This window comes from Mustela nivalis (assembly GCF_964662115.1).
Source record: "Mustela nivalis genome assembly, chromosome: 1".
NCBI lineage: Eukaryota > Metazoa > Chordata > Mammalia > Carnivora > Mustelidae > Mustela > Mustela nivalis.
In genome coordinates, this window is record NC_139020.1 from 45,026,898 (window position 1) to 45,044,729 (window position 17,832).

Consider the following 17,832-nt stretch of genomic DNA (forward strand, 5'->3'; position numbering starts at 1 on the left):
GTGAGGTAAAAAAAATCACCCAGCTCTCATTTTTTTTCTTTTTTTAAGATTTTACTTATTTGAGAGAGAGAGTAAGAGGGGGGTGAAGGACACAGGTAGAAGCAGGCTCCCCACTGAGCAGGGAGCCTGATGCAGGGCTCAATCCCAGAACTCTAGGATCATGACCCAAGCCAAAGGCAGACACTTTATTGGCTGTGCCACCCAGGTGCCCCAACAGCTCTCATTTTTTTTTTTTTTAAGAACCCTGTGAAGGTAACGAAGGGAACACATATCCTCAGGTTCCAAAGGTTTACTGTCCAGGGGTAAATAAAAATATAATTATGAGTTATGAATTATAAATATTTCAGGTAAAAATCCTTTATCTTTTATCCTAAAGTCTCAAATGAAATTTGATCTAGTTACATGAACAATCTTTAAATTCTTGGAATTTGACAACTGAGTAGTAAATGAGGAAATTATTTTAAGTGTATTTTCCCTCTTCTTACAAATGCTTTGGTTTTTGTTTCTGATACTGTTCTGCTTGTTCATATAAAGTGAACGTTTATCCTAGAAATCTTTTCTTAGATTATATATACTATATATGTATGCACATATATATCTGTATATATATGTGCACATATATATGGATTTTATTTATTTGAGAGAGAGCACAAGCCCCAAATTTATAATACTTTTAAAGGGGGGAGAAAAACTGATATTGAGACTTATAGAAGTTGATAACATTTCCCATAGATCTGAGACTTAAAACAAAGTAGTGACAAAAGAAGAGATTGTGTTTATTTATTTATTATTTTTTTAAGGTTTTATTTGAGAGAGAGAGTAGAGTGAAAGAGCCCAAGTTGGTAGTGGGGTGGGGAGGGAGAAGCAGGCTTCCCACTTAGCAGAAAGCCCAAAACCGGGGCTCCATCCTAAGACTCTGAGATCAGGACCTGAGTGGAAGTTAGATGCTTAACCAACTAAACCATCCAGGCACCCATGTTTATTTTTTAAAAAAATAATGTATTCTGTGTTTTCCAACTATGAAGTCTATTATAAAGAGTTGAAAAAATGTAAGTTAAGTTCTTTCATTCTATCTGACAGGGATTAAGAGCTTAGGGTAATAGATAGGTAGATAAATTTGGACTCAAATTCAATCTCTGCCCCTCAGTAACTGTGTTAACCTCAGGCAAATTAGTTACTTTCCTTAGCTGGAAAATGAGAATGATAGTAATATAATCTCATGTGGTAGTTCTTTTGGAAATAAGGCACATAAAGCTCTTGGCCAGTAGTATTGAATGTACTGTTAGCTTCTTCTTAATTATATTCCATCAAGCTGTAGCTAAGATGCATAAAGGTATATGTTTATACATCATTTGGGCATTTACACTGTTTATAGCTTTTCAGTATTATTAAAAAATGCATCTTTGCATATAAATTGCCCATTGTTTAGTTTCAGGAAATTTTTTCTAGCCTAAAAAAATTTCAACAGTATCGGAGAGTTTAAAAATACTAGTCTTTTAAAATGTATTTCTAAATTATTTTCTAAAATAGCTATCCAATTTATTTTTCTACCAGCAGTGTTCTCAGACAAAACTGGATTTTTAGGTTCTTCTTACTTTAAAAAGTGAAAATTGTATAATGGGTTTAATTTGAATTTCTTTATTTTTACTGGCGAAATTTGGCATTAGCCAAATTTTTGTTTTAAAGATTTTATTTATTTATTTGACAGAGAGAGATCACAAGTAGGCAGAGAGGCAGGCAGAGAGCGGGGGAAGCAGGCTCCCTGAGCAGAGAGCCCTATGCAGGGCTGGATCCCAGGACGCTGGGATTATGACCTGAGCCAAAGGCGAGGCTCAACCCAATGAGCCACCTAGGCGCCCCTACTTATTTGGGGTTTTTTGTTTGTTTGTTTGTTTGTTTTTTAATTTTTTTCATTTATTTTCAGCGTAACAGTATTCATTATTTTTGCACCACACCCAGTGCTCCATGCAATCCGTGCCCTCTCCAATACCCACCACCTGGTTCCCCCAACCTCCCACCCCTCACCCCTTCAAAACCCTCAGATTATTGCTTATTTGTTTTTTGTTGTTGTTGTTGTTGTTGTTGTTGTTTTTAAAGATTTTATTTATTTATTTGACAGAGATCACAAGTGACAGAGAGGCAGGCAGAGAGAGAGGAAGAAGCAGGCTCCCTGCTGAGCAGAGAGCCCGATGTAGGGCTCCAATCCCAGGACCCTGGGATCATGATGTGAGCCGAAGACAGAGGCTTTAACCCACTGAGCCACCCAGGCGCCCTTGTTGCTTATTTGTTTTTAATGCTTATCTTTTTCCTGAATTGTCTATGTCTTTTGCTGACTTATTAACTAGGGTCTTAAAATTTCTTCTGATATTTTTTGTTTTAAATATTTCATCTAACTATAAAGGCTTTAAAATTTTTTCCTTTTTATTTTTTTGATCTTTTGTCAAGGAAGTTTCATTTTTTTATGTTAGTTACCATACAGTATACCATTAGTTTTTGATGTAATGTTCCATGATTCATTGTTTGCATGTAACACCCAGTGCTCCATGCCATATGTGCCCTCCTTAATACCCATCATTTTTTCTTTTACATTTAAGCTCATAAATCCTCTCCCCCAAAATGCCAACTGCACATTGTATGTGAACTCTATTTCATGCTGTGGCTTTTACTCTTTAGGCACAAGTGAAACTTTAGTTTCCTTTATCATTACTGTAACATATAATAAATAGTTTGTGAGTCCCAGAAATTTACCAACTCTTGGTTAATTCCCACTTATATATAAAAATGTTGTTTTCCTGATTAAAGTAAATCCAAACTCATTTTTTCTTTAAACTATTGAAGAGTAGCAACTATTAAAATTGTTCCAGTTCCATTTAAAATTTTTCCTGGAGTTATTTGTGTAAAATTATCCCATGTGGAAATTGTGCTAAGATAGAGCAGCCTAAGAAACAAAATCCATATGTTTTTCCTTACCTTTCCTCTTCCTCTTTTTAGAATTTTATAGAATCTTCTATCACATTATTTGACTCTGACCTAGAAAGTGGGAAGTTTATTGACATTACAAATCAGGAAATTTCTGACTTGGAAGAAGTCGGCTTTGGCAGTGAAACAAGATCCATTCATGTTAAAAGTGGCGTGTAAGTTGTCTCCTATTCTGGGAACTTGGAGAGGTAAAACCAAACTCTCTTTGGTTTTAAAATGTCGGTTGCTCGCATTTGTATTACCTCTGTTCTTTCTCCCTTTTTTCCCTACTAGATGGGTTGCTTACCAGCAGAAGTTCTTTTGTGGAGAACAGTACATTTTAGAGAAAGGGAAATACAAATGCTTTTTTGACTGGGGAGGATCAAATAATATAATCATGTCAATACGACCTATCCAACTGGTGAGTTAAGAATTACCATAACCAATTCCAGAGCATATTATGGCATACACTTGACTATGTGGAACAGGCTTTTTAAAAATGAAACTGCTGGATTATGTTATGTGAATATATAAAGAAAATGAAATAGCATATGAATTTTCTTAGACTCTATAGGGAGCTTGTAGTAGTTGGTATGAGCTCATCAATGGCTATAATTTGATCATTCTTTTAACAGTATTTATTTCATGCCTCATATGTCAGACACTACTGATCACTGGAGATACAAGATGAATAAGATTGCCCTGATGGGCCTCTGTTTCTTAGAGGAGATTGATGTGTAGGTGATTGTGGTATGATTAGTGAGGAGGTGGAGTGTGTAGGTAGCACTGCGGGAGCCAGTGAAGGAGCCCTCCGAGCCTGGGAGTTGGGCATCATGCCACACCTGCATTAAGTGATATCTTAAGGGATAAAAGCACTTTTGCTCGACAATGGAGTAGGGCAGAAAAGGCAATCCTCAAAGAGGGAAATAATCTCCTTATGTGCAGAGTCATGCAGTTAGGAAAGAGTGTGGCCAGTGTGGAAAATACATACCCCAAGAAGAGTGCCCATGATACAGTGTGGGAAAGGTAAGGGCAAGAAGCTCAGACTCTCTCTTTCTGATGGTCATTGACACACACATTTTTTTTTCCCCCAACTACATGACTCAAAATGAATTAGTAAGGAATAAATACTAAAATTATTATAATATCCAATAAATTATTTGAGGGTCATAACCAGTTCAAGAAATCTAGTAAATTTGACCTTTTCCCCCCATTTTTTAAAATGGTATTTTAAAACTTTCAAAAAGAAAACTAAGATTACATGATGATGGTTTTTGAAATGTTTTCATATATGTTTCAGGAACCACTTGGAATAAATGAGCCTCCACATTTGGTATGTTTCACAATTTTTTAAATTTACTATTTATTAAAAGCATTTGTGCTCTTTGTCTTAGTTCTTTCTCTTTCCATCAGATAAATTTCTTATGTTTATAAATCAGGGCAGTTTATTTGGTACTTGATACCTGTGGGCAGCAGAGTACCCATCTCCGTGACAGGTTCTCTTGGCCTGGACTTGTCACATTTCCTTTTGTTTTCTCCCCATAGAGCTTTAGCTCTGACCACTTTGGGATCATTTTGAACCTCTGCCCCTCCTTTCCTCCTGCCTGTCCATTCTTCAGTGTCACATTTTCATTCAGCACAGCACCTTCTGCTGTCTTCAGAGGAGCAAACTTAACATGGAGAACTGGCTGTCTGGGCATGCTTATTATGTAAATGTATTTTTAATACCTAAGTCAAGCATTTCTTAAAAGCACGAGTAAAACTGTAGCCCTGCTTGCTTATTTCTAATGTGTTAATGGTTTGAAGGATTGGGCAATACTCTGGAGCCTGACATTTATTACCCATTGAGGGCTACAAATTGCACTTACTTTATGCTTCTAAAAACTCAGTGAGGTCAAAATTAATCCCAGTTATTGATGAGAAAACAAATATTTAGAATGAAGTGTCATTTCACACAGCTAGAAGTAGGAAAATAGGCATTTTTTTAGCTTCTGACTCCACTCAACTCAGCATTTTCAGGATTTTGTATCAGAGAAAGACCTATCATGTAATCCGTACATCCACAGGAGTAAGAGGGGATGAGAGACCTTGCTTCTTCTGTCTTATTTTAACAAATTTGGAAAAATTTCTGTCAAAACCCAATTGAGTGATTAATTTTAAATATTTGACATTTGCTGGCTTTAGATAATGCTTGATCTTTTTCTCTTAGTGTTTTTATTTTTCATGTTCATATCAGTGTTTCTCTATTTCAGGTTAGCTTAGTTGTAACCATGTTTCTGTTCATAATGTTTTCAGGTTTTCTTATTTTCTAATTAGCTCAGGCCTATTGGGAACATTTCCTTTTCGAATATAATTAAGTTGTTATACTTGGAGATGCTTCCTGCGAGATCTTTATTTCAGATCTTTGAAAACTCCAGTGGTGAACTTGTAAAGAACTTGTACATGAATCAGCATAACATGAGCAATTAAAGAGTTAAGCAGGGATAATTCCTAACTGCACATTTTCTGAGTTTTAAGTGCAGATAAAAGTCATATTCTTGTAAGTTCTGTTTTTTCCCTCCTACATTCCTATTCTTTTTTACGGACTTCCTTGTTTGGGGCAGATTGCTTGAAGGATTTTCTTTATAGTATTTCCAGTCTGACTTGAAGAGAGAGGAAGCAGCAGAAAACACTGAGTGAAATCAGCCCCACTTCATATTTCTGGATCTGACTCAGCCATCGCCTTGTGAATTAAGTGTTTCTGACAGGTGTATGATAGCCAGATATTTAATAACATGCAGACAAAGCCTCCTTAGTTTACCTAGTATCAAAGTTTGTACTGTTTTCACTGGACCAAATTTTCAAAATGTTTTGCTTGTTTTCACTTGGGGAGAGAAAGAGGTTCTTGGCTAACTTGGCAAACTCTGGTTCCATTCAGTAACTAGAAAGTGTTTTCTTCTTCACAAATAGCTGTCATAGTCAGATTGACTATTCAGATGCTGTGCTCAGATGGAATAGTTATTTTCCCTGAGGACTAAGGAGGAAATGACATCTCAAAGTTCAAGTCCAAGGATTTTTTTTTTTTTTTTTTAATGCTGGTGATTTTAAAGGGAACCTCAAGCAACATAAGAAGGGAAAAGCCAGAATATGCATATATATAGATATAAATAAACATCATGAGTGTTACTCTGATAAATATATCAGTTTTGGTGTGTCACCATATTATAATAAGGTATGTCTTATTTGAGATCCAGAACACCTCCTTTGAAAGATTCTTATTTGTCCTCTGGCTGAAGACCAATCACCAAGTCTAACTGACAACTCAAAATATCTACATCATTATGTAGTTCTTCATAATAGCAGTTGGCATTTAATTTTGTTTTTACTTTCTCTCCAAAGAAAACAAAAACAAACAATATGGATTATGTTCATAATGTCATCATCTTTTTATTTTAGCAGATCAGACGTCTCACTACATTAAATCCTATAAAATTGAGTTTAGTTTTCAGGGAGGTTGTAGTCAGGCACAGTTCACTAGAAATTCTAACAAGTTATTCCCTTTGATACAACTAAGGACTTTTTTTCCCTTAAAATATTTTTCAAATCCATGTGCAAATGTTAAAACAAACTTTGATTTCTTTGTATATTGAGCCCCTCCCATTTTATACATGATTGTAGTTGAGAAAAAAGCAACTGGATATTTTTTATATTGCATAATTTGGCCACATTGAATTTTAGAGTTGTCGTAGGATCTTTAACAGTTACTATGTATGGGGGATAGGAAAGTGACAGTTTTGGGCAAATATCAGTAAGATTGAAGAATATTAAAGGAAAACACTTCTTCGTGGTGTTGCAGTCAGACCATTTTTATAGAATTCAAAGACCAGAAATAGGAATAGCTACTTTGCTAAGTAAAAAAAGCCCTCTATGAGTAATGTAGGAAGTAAAATTACTGTGTAGTAAGTATTTGATGTGAGGAGTACATAACACTACCACCTGAGACACTATGATGTAATAGAAGAATAGAAACTGATAGAAACAAGACTGTTCCTTGTTTAACAATTAACATGTTTGTGTGAGGAAAGTCCAAGGGCTGCAGAAAGTCAAATATGCAATAGAAAGTTTCTCATAGAAATTATCATAGCATTGGAAAAAATAAAGTTACTTTGAAGAAATTATTCTGATATTGTGACATTAAGCACAACTTATATGTTTGGTCAGTAATTAAAATTCTGAGTTCTCAGTTTGTAACATTAAAAAGCTATTACATTTATATTCATGTAGATCATAAATGAAAAGTATGTAATAAGCCTCTGTGCAAAAAGTTCCTCATAAAATGGTGGTAGTTTCTATCTGAACTGGTTCCAAGAATTAATATATATGAAAAGGCAGTTGGCACTGCAAAACCGAGGTACCGTGTGTGTGTGTGTGTGTGTGTGTTTATGTTTATCTGTACAATTCTGTTTGGGAAACTGGTAGATATTGAAAAGGAAACCAGAATATGACTTCTCCACCTAGCTTTTCCCAGGTCTTAATTTTACCAAGGCACTGTCAATTAATTTCACTAGGCGTAGCAATCACAATTATTATAATTAATAAGCACAGACTTGGTTTTTTCTTTAATTTTTTTTTCAGAATTGGTTTCTGTATGGACCATTCTCAGAACATTATTATGAGAATTCTATTCCAAGACATTTGTAGGGTAATCAAAATGAGGCATTACTTCTCTGGGGTTGATCAAAATTTGGGTGAATCCTATGGCACTGTGTATCATTTGGGGAGTAAAAATTTTTAAAAAGCTCAGATCAGCATTAAGCCTGGTTTTTCGGTTTGGGCAAAGAATTAACCCATCAAATCCAAAAAGTATTTTATGGCAAATGTGTATGTGTTTGTGTGTCTGTGTATACTTTAATTAGTGTTCCTGGGACTAAAGACAGACTAAACACTAGAGTTGGCTACTATATATACGCCATCCAAAATATGCTTAACTTGCATGGTCAGTTGTCTGGATTTATGGTGAAATTGTGAAGTATAAACCTTATGCTCAGCAACATAAAAACAATGAAGAAACTGGGTAGTTGCAGAGTAAACAAAACAGCTGTGACCTCTGTTCTCATGTGGCTTTTCCAACTCTTAATCATGAATTAAGATATTGGCATGTAGAAGAAATTGCATTTTTTGGAAGTAAAATTGTGATTTACTTCTCCGTCTTTTTTGTTTTGTAAGTCTTTAAGTTAAAACACATAGTTTGTAAAATGACTAACCAAAATATGTGTTTGTCAAGGAAATGATGGGCAGTTTCCCTGATACACGGAGTTGTTTTTCTACAAGGAATTATTTCAGAAGTCTGCCTCATTTTGGACTTCCTGGTTGTTGCTAGCCTCTATCCACCAGAAGGACCATGATGGAAACTTGCTGGTTATACCTCCATAAGGCAGGGAATTCCTTGGTGTTTGAATGCTTCAAATGCAGTCTGGTTTCACAGTAGCAAATCAGGTTGTACCATGCCTTATGGTTGGTCCAGGGGAGCTGATTCTCCCCTTTCCTGATTTTTGGTGGTCTTTGATGTCAGAGCAGAAGGAGATAGTCAAGAATCGGTTCCTCAGAACTTAGAGACTATCAGCCTCTAAGAGGACTCTTGGGAAGATGAAGGAGGCAAACATCAGTGGCTCAAAGCTGCTTTGTTCTTGATACAACTCGAGCGGGAGAAAGGACAGTGGTGTCCAGCCCTCAGTATAATGGATTATTAGCTACAATGCAAGCCTGTGCAAGATGAACCTGTGGGCCGTTTTATTTCAAAGCGCCAGTGTATTTTGAAATATTTATAGGGCTCATTTATTCTTTCTTCCCTATTATGTAGATCCAAGGCCACTAGAGTTGCAGATCATTGTGTATCTGGTCTGAAGGGAATCATAGTTGAGATTTCATGGATTTTTTAACAAAAGGGACGAAAGTAGAAATGTGCTTGTATATGGTTGTAAGCTTTATATTTAAGATAGTCTTAACAGTAAAATGGAGCCCGTTGGCTGAAATGCATGGATGTCTTTCTTTTTTCACCATAAATCTTCTGCTCATCTCGTTGTCATTATCTTCTCTGCCATCTGCCCCTTTGTTCTCTCAGGCCCACTTGCCTGCATTCACTCATACTCTGCCCTGCAACCTTTTATTAACTGGATCTGTGAGACTTGGGAAGAGAAGAGGCTTATCAACCACTCCTCATACTAAGTGAAACTACCTTCATATTTAGAACTAAATTGCTTCTTATCTTAAACATGTAGTCTCAGCACAAGGGATAATTGATACAATGGGCAGGGACCACATGTTAGTGGAGAAGGGATTCTGATTTAATCTTACAGGTAGAATTGTTTTCTGGGCCTTTGTGCCCAGAATCTGGTGGAAAAGATCGATGAAAATGGTAACTGTGGCATTTCCAGAAATGGGTAAGGAAACAAAAATGGGAGTTTAAAGAGAATATTATCCTTAACAAGGATCCATTGGTAATAGATAAAGCACTCATATTTTGCTGAATTTTAATTTTTAAAAGATTTATTTTATGAGACTGATGCACTACCTACTGCACTAATGAGGCACCTACAAAAGATTTATTTATTTTAGAGCATAGCAGGATTGAGTGGCAGAGGGAAAGGGAGAGAAATGCTCAGGCAGACTCCCCATGAGCGTGGAGCCTGATGGGGAGCTCAGTCTCATGAGCCCGAGATCATGACCTAAGCTGAAATCAAGAGTTGGATGCTTAACTGACTAAACCACCCAGGCGCCCCAATTTTGCTGGATTTTTTACAAACATAAGAAATAAAAGGTTTTCATTTGCTTTTGTGATAATGTCAAGCAGTTTTTTTCTGCTAATTAGTTGTGTTATTCTCATAGCTCAAAGCATTCAGTAAACCAGGGTTCCAAGGTGAATGCGTAGATTTTACAGAAGAAATTGATTTGACTTCATTCACGCCATGTTCTTTTAAAGTTCTTCGGGGCTGGTAAGTATGCTTGTTTTGAGTGTTTTCTACTAATGTTTAATAACTAAATTTCTTTTGAATTTACAGATATTTTACTTGCTTTAGTATTATTTTTGATTCACAGTGAATTAAAGTCTTTTAGTCTTTGGTCAGTTGCTAATTAGCCTATAGTAATTTTGTCTGTCTTGTGTTATGGGCCATTGTGTAATACAGAGGGAAAAAATGCTGATTAGCTAACTTTGGGAGCATTGTGGGCATTTTATTTTCTTACTGTTATTTTAGATTATTTCCTAAATATTTTGAATACTTATATTGTATGCTATTGGATAGCATAATAGAATGTTATATAAAAACTAGTGCTTTGTCCATAGTAGACCTATTATACTGAAATTTAAAAAATTGTTTAAAGTATGTATCAATCTCATCTCACAGATGAGGACTCCTGATTTCAAAGTTAGGGTTTCCTATGATCACATGATCACAGTTTATCATATTAACCATTTGAAGTGTGCAGTTCAGTGGTAGGTCTGTTTCAAGTATCTACCTAATAACTCATCAGAATTTTCTGTTCATTCTTCAAGATGTCTTGGATTCATCAGTTCTCCTTTTCCTCTTGAATCATTTCTTCTCCTTGCAGAACCCCAGTCTCCTGGTTAGCTTCACTCCAGTATTATCTTCCTTCCATCCTTTACCAGAAACTGGTCATAGCCCAATTATTTGTCCCACAATCCAGCTTATTATTTTTATTACTCTGCTTTACATTCCCCAGTCCTCCTCTGCTACCAGCCAGATCGAGTTCATACGCGTCCTTTTCCAGATTTACTGTCAGTTAGTCTTACCTGCCCCACCCATTCCCCATTCCGTCCTTCCAGTGTCTCCCTCTCTTCCCCTCTTCCCACCTTCCCACATTTACTCCCCCGAGTATTTTCTGCTTACCCTCTATGTCAGGGGTATTTTCTGCTTACCCTCTATGTCAGGGGTAGACCTTTTCTTTCAGGGTCAGGTAGTATTTTTGGCTTTGTGAGTCTTGCAGGCTCTGTCCCAGCTATGCAGTATGGCTGTTAGGAGCACAGACGCAACCACAGATATGAGTGGCTCAGCTATGTTTCAGTAAAACTCTATGGGCATTGAAATTTCAGTCATATAGCATATTCACATATCACAAGCTGTTCTTTTAATTTTTTAAAATTATTTAAGCACATGAAAATCAGACTTAGCTTCTGATCTGTACAGAAACTGGCAGTTGGACAGACGGCCCACAGGCTGTACTTTGCTAACCCTGCTCCCTATGAATGGCTCTAAGTTTCAGGGAAACCTAGCCAGCAGATGTTATTTGTTTGGCCTACACACACTGTTAAAAAAATATATCAACATTTTGGGTTAGGGTTTTTTCACGTCTTTAAAAAAAAAAAATCAGAAGATTTGAAAACTGAGAAGCACTCACCTTTGGGAGTAATTAGTGAGTGTTAACTAAATGGCATATGTGATTCCAGTGAGCTATAGGATATATTCCAAGTTGATTTTGTTTTGTTTTTTAACCTGGTATACTCTTCATGTACATTACCTGCCTGGCCTCTTATAGGTATGTAAGCTTATGGCCCCCATTTAATACGAAACCAAGTATATGCTTATGGGTCAGCCCATCCCCATTCCCTCTGTCAATCTTCTTGATTAACCCTAATTCCACCAGTCTTTATCTCCCAGATTTTCTATAGCTCTTCCTAGTTTGAACTTGTCTCTGCATGTTAAAAGGATATGAAGGTATTTATAGGATATGAAGGTATTTATTTGGCCCTTCCAATTTATTGCAATATTAATATTAATAATAACATTAAAATTATTAAATAATATTAAATTTATAATATATTATAATGTTAACATTAAAACACATAAAATAGGACACTATAAGTTAGACTGTCAGCAACTCTTCAGTGAGAGAGAAATGTATAGTGGGCATCTGAAATAACTTTGTTACGAGTATTTGGCTCTGAGTTTCTTCTCCACCAAGATAAAAGAAATTGATTTAAGATATATTTGCCTTTTCTAATAAAGGGAAATATTAAAGGTTTTCTGGTGGAAAATGTTTTTTCTTGACACTGAAATCTAGGAAAAATTAGCCATATATTCTCTTTATATAGAGAATATACATTTTATATATGTGTATATATCTATATATGTATATATCTATATGTATATATCTATGTGTATTAAACTGCAGTTTAATAATAGAATATAGGAACCCTGGCAGTTTTGTAAGTACATGGAAGACCTGGATTGAAGCCCAGTTCTACCACTTCCTAGATACATAACCTTAAACAAATTGGATTACTATCCAAAATTAGTTGTTTTATTCTGTAAAGGAGGGATAATAATGGTACCTACCTCAAAGGATTTTTTTAAAGATTTTATTTATTTATTTGACAGACAGAGATCACAAGTAGGCAGAGAGGCAGGCAGAGAGAGAGAGGGAGGCAGGCTCCCCACTGAGCGGAGAGGCCCATGCGGGGCTCGATCCCAGAACCCTCTGGGACCATGACCTGAGCTGAAGGCAGAGGCCTTAACCTATGGAGCCACCCAGGTGCCCCTCGAAGGATTTTTATAAGGGCCAAATAAATGATGCATATTCCATGCCTGACATATTAGAAACATTTGATAAAATGCATAGTTACATAGGAGATACGACAGTAAGTTATAATGTTACAGAGCATCTCTTTGGTGGTCCAGAGTGAACCTGGCCTAGCACAAAGACAGTTCTGGTGGTCTTAGAGTGTCAGGCTAGGACTTAAACACACTGGACTGGACGTGAAAGGAGGAAGAGCCCCTTCATTTCTCCCTTGGGCTCTTTCTTTTCAAAAAGGTATTTCCTAAACAAACTTCTGATGAGTGATATATTGAAGATAACCACTATCAAAGAGTCTAATGGACTTAATTCTTTTATTAAAAAAAAATTCCATTAACAGATGTATAGGTGACAGATTTTATATACTGCTGTGTGATTTTTAGAGTCTAGTTTCTGTATTCCCCAGACTGACAGCAAGCCCATTATTAAATGAGGATAGAAGTGATTTTTTTCCCTAAAAGAACTTCTAATCTTTTCAAGTACTTAATAATCACTATAATCTGATCCCAGGGTTTTGTACGTAAGGACACTAAATGAAGCTAATATTGGTAGCCTAAAGCAGATGTCCTGTTTCAAATTTCAGCTCTGCCATTTAGCAGTTGAGAAGACCTTGGGCAAATCATCTACCCTTTCTAATCCTTGGTTTTGTTGCCTATAAAAATAAGGATGTGTTTCTACTTCATAGAATTGAGGACACAATGTAGTAATACAGGTTACATATCTAACCCACATATGGCACAGGGTAGGTAAGCAGTCAGTAAAGAATAGTTTTGTTTGTTTGTGTCCTACTCCTCCCCCAGTTCCCACAGCACGATGATGAGCCTGCCCTCCCAACTGATGCAATTTGACTGACTTGTCTCACTGCCTGTTTTTAAGCTGGCTCCTGTATTACCAAGAGGACATTTCTGATAATCAGTGTGTGTTAGAAGAAGGCCTCTATGCTGACCTTACTTCCTGTGGCTGTCCAACATCAAGGGTGAAATCACTCAAGCCCATTGATTATGTAAGTACTTTGCTTGAATGCATAATTACAAGATTTTTTCTTATCCAGTTTAATTACCATGAATGACGTGACATTGGAAGAAGTGATACATGGGTAAATATAAAAATGTGAATAATTTATTCATGGACTGTAAAGTTGCATTTCACTCGTGAAATCCAACCAAAATGTAGACTGATTTATATATTTAAGTGAGAATTCAAAACACAGGAACTAGAATAATGTGTAGAGACCTGGGCTTAAATCCCAGTTTGATACTTTAACCATTTTGGATGACATTTAATAAAGTTTCTCACTTGCTTCATCTGTGAAAAATAATAGTATTTTGTAAGGCCACTGGGATATTGAATGAGATGACTGTTATAAAATGCCTAGCACGTGGTGAGCACTTATTAAATGTTAGATATTAATTAGCGGTAAATTTTTGGCCATAATTGTAGCAGTTGCTTAATAACAATAATAACCTGTTCATTTTATTACTCTAGTAGATAAGTCACACGATAATTTGCTAGTCCGGTGTACGGTGTTACTTTAAGGTATAGATCTTGATATAGCCACTGGTACTGACCTCAAACCTTCGTTTGGGGGAACTAGAGATTTCCTGCCTGGTTTTTGCAGAGTTACCTGTGTCACCTTGGAGACCCACATTTTTAGGGTTGGTAGTTTCTCCCTTCTATCATCTTTACTCAGAATTTTAATTGGAGCAAAACAGGATCACTACTTTGCAGCATTAGTTCACACTCCATGTTTATAGGGTCTGTGCAGAGGAAGTAATGAGGATCTGGGATTATCGAGATGTCTGATTATGATCATTTCATCAGGGCATTTAGTCAGAAATGAGGTTTACACAGAGGTGATTTGAAGCCCTGTGTAACAGTAGTAGTGACTGAGACCTTTCAACCAGAGCTGACTCCAAAGATGATCATCATACTCAGAATCTTTGATCCCAACCTAAGCCGTGTAGTCTTATTTCACAAGACATTCCTGGATAGAGTATTCTTGGTATCAGGCTAAGAATAGTCTTGGGTGAGAAACAAGAATAGAAACAGTCTGTGGTCTCTCTCCATGGCCCTTTAGACACCAACTGGGAAAGACTAAGTGGCTATTGATACTTACTGTCTGTTGGACAAAAACCAGTGGAGAAAAAAGAATGTGGTCTGGTCAGTCTCTCCCAAGTATTGATAAGGCTGAAAAAGGCATGGAAAGCAGTCCATATTTACTGGGAAAGGAATTTGCTTAGCAATTTTTGTGGTCAAACCAGCAGACAGATACTTACTTGGTATTAACTAAAAGCAAAATAGATAGCTCTCAATATGAAAGTACCATCTTGAAAGGATTTTGTAGGACTTCTGATTCAGCATGCTAAACCAACTAAATTTCTAGTGAACGCATTTTAGAAACAGTCAAAATGAATGAGTGTTATTTTTCTTTGAAGAATTACAATTTTACATTCATGAAGTCAAAAGTGAAGAATTAAGAATGAAAATAGAAAAATGTTTTTAAGTTTTACTGCAGAGTTGCATGTCACTGTTTGGGTTCCATGTAAGTGAAGGTGTCTCTTGGGAAGGGCCGGGGAGCTATAGACAGAACCTTTTCACTCCAAGAACTGATTAAAGTTTCACTCCAAGAAGAGATTTAAAAAGCTGAATATAGTCAGGTTATGTAAGGGCAACACATTTCTCTTCTTAATGCCTTTACATAGGGTGTTTTAAATCTTGGAAAAGTCTTTGTTGAGGATACATTAGGTTTGGTTTTAAACTGGAGGGAATGTGTTGTGAGGGTGGGCATCCCAGCAGAGACACCCAGATTGAGCATGAAGAAGCCTTAACAGAGATAATGTTTTCTTGGTGAAGTCAACCATGCTACCCCTGGTGGCCCTGATGCCCTGAGTTGATCAGACCTAGGAGACTGACACGTGAACCAGGTCAGTACACTGATCTGTAGTAGTTGGATTCTCATGGCTGCAGTGCTTGAGAATTCTGTCCTGAGCATTTTTCACCCTCTCTAAGGGAACAGGGGAAACTGAATTAGTCCTCAGAAGGTTATTTGTTGAGCATAAGTTTTAGGTAAAGTGAAGTTCGTTATCTTGAGATTAGTTAACTCAGCTAACATTCCCCACAAAAGAGACTCCTAGGGGTCTCAGTTGTGTGCGTGCTCCAAATTGTGTTGTCTTTCCCTGGGAAATGCAAGACATACTCTACCTATCCTGCTTCTCTGATTCAGTCACCTCTCCTCTGGCCTTTTTCTCCAGATTTGTTAATACTATAACATAAGCCACAGTCCAGTGGGTTTCTGGATTCATTCTGGGAAATGTTTCTGTCTAGTTGAGTTGCTTTTACATATATACATGAGCCAGACTCATGATTCTGTCAATTAGTTACAACTGCAGAATTATGAAGGTGTTGCCTATAGCTGGCATTTCTAGACACACTATAAATTACTGTTGAAAAGTCATAACAGTGTAATATTGGGAAGTTTTAAAGATTCCATCTTCATACAAGATTAGTATGTTTTGCAAATGACTGTTTGCTCCAGGCTGATTTGTTTGCCCAGACTTATGTTACATTCTAGAGACCCTGGATAATTTGCGGTCATTTTACAGTGACAGGACCTTGGGAGCATAGTTGATAGTTCTGCTTCTCACTTACCATGACACTGGGAAAAATCACTTAATTTATTTGTACCTCCATTAACTCATCTGTGAAGAAACTGTTAGAATAGGTATTTTCAAACCTTTGTCTGTCTTTAGTTCTGTTGCAAATAAGTATCTGGATATATTTCTAAATGAATATAAAAAACAAGGTATCCAGTGTTAGGACTCCTGTGATCTGAGGGAATAACGTAGTATATTAGCTTTTAGTAAGGTTATGCCATAGAACAGTCCCAAAACAGTTAGTTAGGAGCTGGAGGTGAATGGGGAGCCCACGTAAATGCTTGAGGCATTGGCCTCATAGTGTGTGGGATAACCTGCCTTTACTGTGTTTCCGTGCAAGTGGCCTTCAACCCACTGCTTCTGTAGTGTCTCCGTGGTAGCCTGGCATGGACATGGCCTCTTTTGAAGTAATAATCCAGTCCTGGCTGCTAGCAGCAGCCAAAGCAAAAGAAACATTGTAACAAGAGGCTGTAGAAAAACTTCAAATGAAATTATAACTGTGATGACATACATAATATTAGAGGTAGAATAAGAATTGGCAAGGCCTTGCAAGGGTGCTGAATCAGGGCCCCAGCTAGAAATAGTAGAAGACTGTCAGTCCAACCCCAGAATGAAAGGAAGCAACGAGCTCATAAAGTGTAGAAGAATTTGGTTACTATTAAATTTTTCAGCTGAATCCATATTGAGTTAATAGTTTTAACTCTTTTGTACATTTTAAAAAGGAAGGCTAGCAAAACCCTGCAGAGTAAACCTCACAGTTCCTAGTGAGACAGTTGAAGCATTTCCCTTCAAATTCAGGCAGAACAACAAGGTCTCCATAATCACCATTTCTATTCAATAGTATTCTGGAGCCACAGCCACTTGAATAAGATTAAAACCAAACCAAACAAAAACATTAAGAAGAAACAAAATTGTCAAGAGTATGTACAGACAAATTCTTAGAGTTAATAAGAATTTTTAGAAAGTTTCTGGATATAAAGAAAATGCCAATTAAACTACCAGGTACTTAAGAATCTAACAAAGTGCTAATACGTCCTTTATGCAGAAAGGTATTTAGAAGACTTTATTGAAGGGTGTAAAAGATGAAGCGATGTAACCTTTTATAGATGGAGAAAACTCAATATTGTGAAGCTGTGGTCCTGTCCAAATTAATACACTTCCAGGCAAAATGCTTATAGAATCTTCTGTCTTTCTAGAGGTGTGTCTTTTTAGGGTGGGACGGGAACACGTGAGAAACTTATCCTAGGTTTGGAGAAGACAGGGATCCAAAATAGCCAAGATAATTCTTAAGAACAACAGGCAAGATCATTTGTCTTCCCAAGTATATATTGCAGCTACAACAATAATAATTAAGATGGTGGGTAGACATGGAAGGAGAGACAATGAAAGAATGGAAGCAGAGAGCATAGAAACTGACCTTCATGAATAATGGAATTGGAAGCTGACCGAAATAGCATTACAATGAGGATATTATGAGCTATTAAATAAATAGTGTTGGGACAGTTGGCTCTTTACATGGAAAAAAAACCCCAAGAGTTAGAATTTTGGTTTACTCCAAACTCAAAAATGAGTTCCAGATGGATTATGGCCATCTAAATGTGAAAAACAAGCTTTAAAACTTAGAGGAAAATATGGAAACTCACCTAATGAT

The 17,832-nt window shown here is 36.7% G+C and overlaps 1 protein-coding gene across 3 annotated transcripts in view; it reads left to right on the forward strand.

Annotated features, from left to right (window-relative positions):
* CRYBG3 (crystallin beta-gamma domain containing 3) overlaps nucleotides 1-17,832 on the forward strand; it is a 110,006-nt gene that overhangs the window by 71,792 nt on the left and 20,382 nt on the right. For all 3 annotated transcript variants that reach the window (XM_082695198.1, XM_082695200.1, XM_082695199.1), the window contains 5 exons: nucleotides 2,992-3,134; nucleotides 3,253-3,379; nucleotides 4,259-4,291; nucleotides 9,823-9,929; nucleotides 13,405-13,531. In XM_082695198.1, the coding sequence (XP_082551324.1) occupies nucleotides 2,992-3,134; nucleotides 3,253-3,379; nucleotides 4,259-4,291; nucleotides 9,823-9,929; nucleotides 13,405-13,531 (537 nt within the window). The remainder of the gene's footprint in view (nucleotides 1-2,991; nucleotides 3,135-3,252; nucleotides 3,380-4,258; nucleotides 4,292-9,822; nucleotides 9,930-13,404; nucleotides 13,532-17,832) is intronic.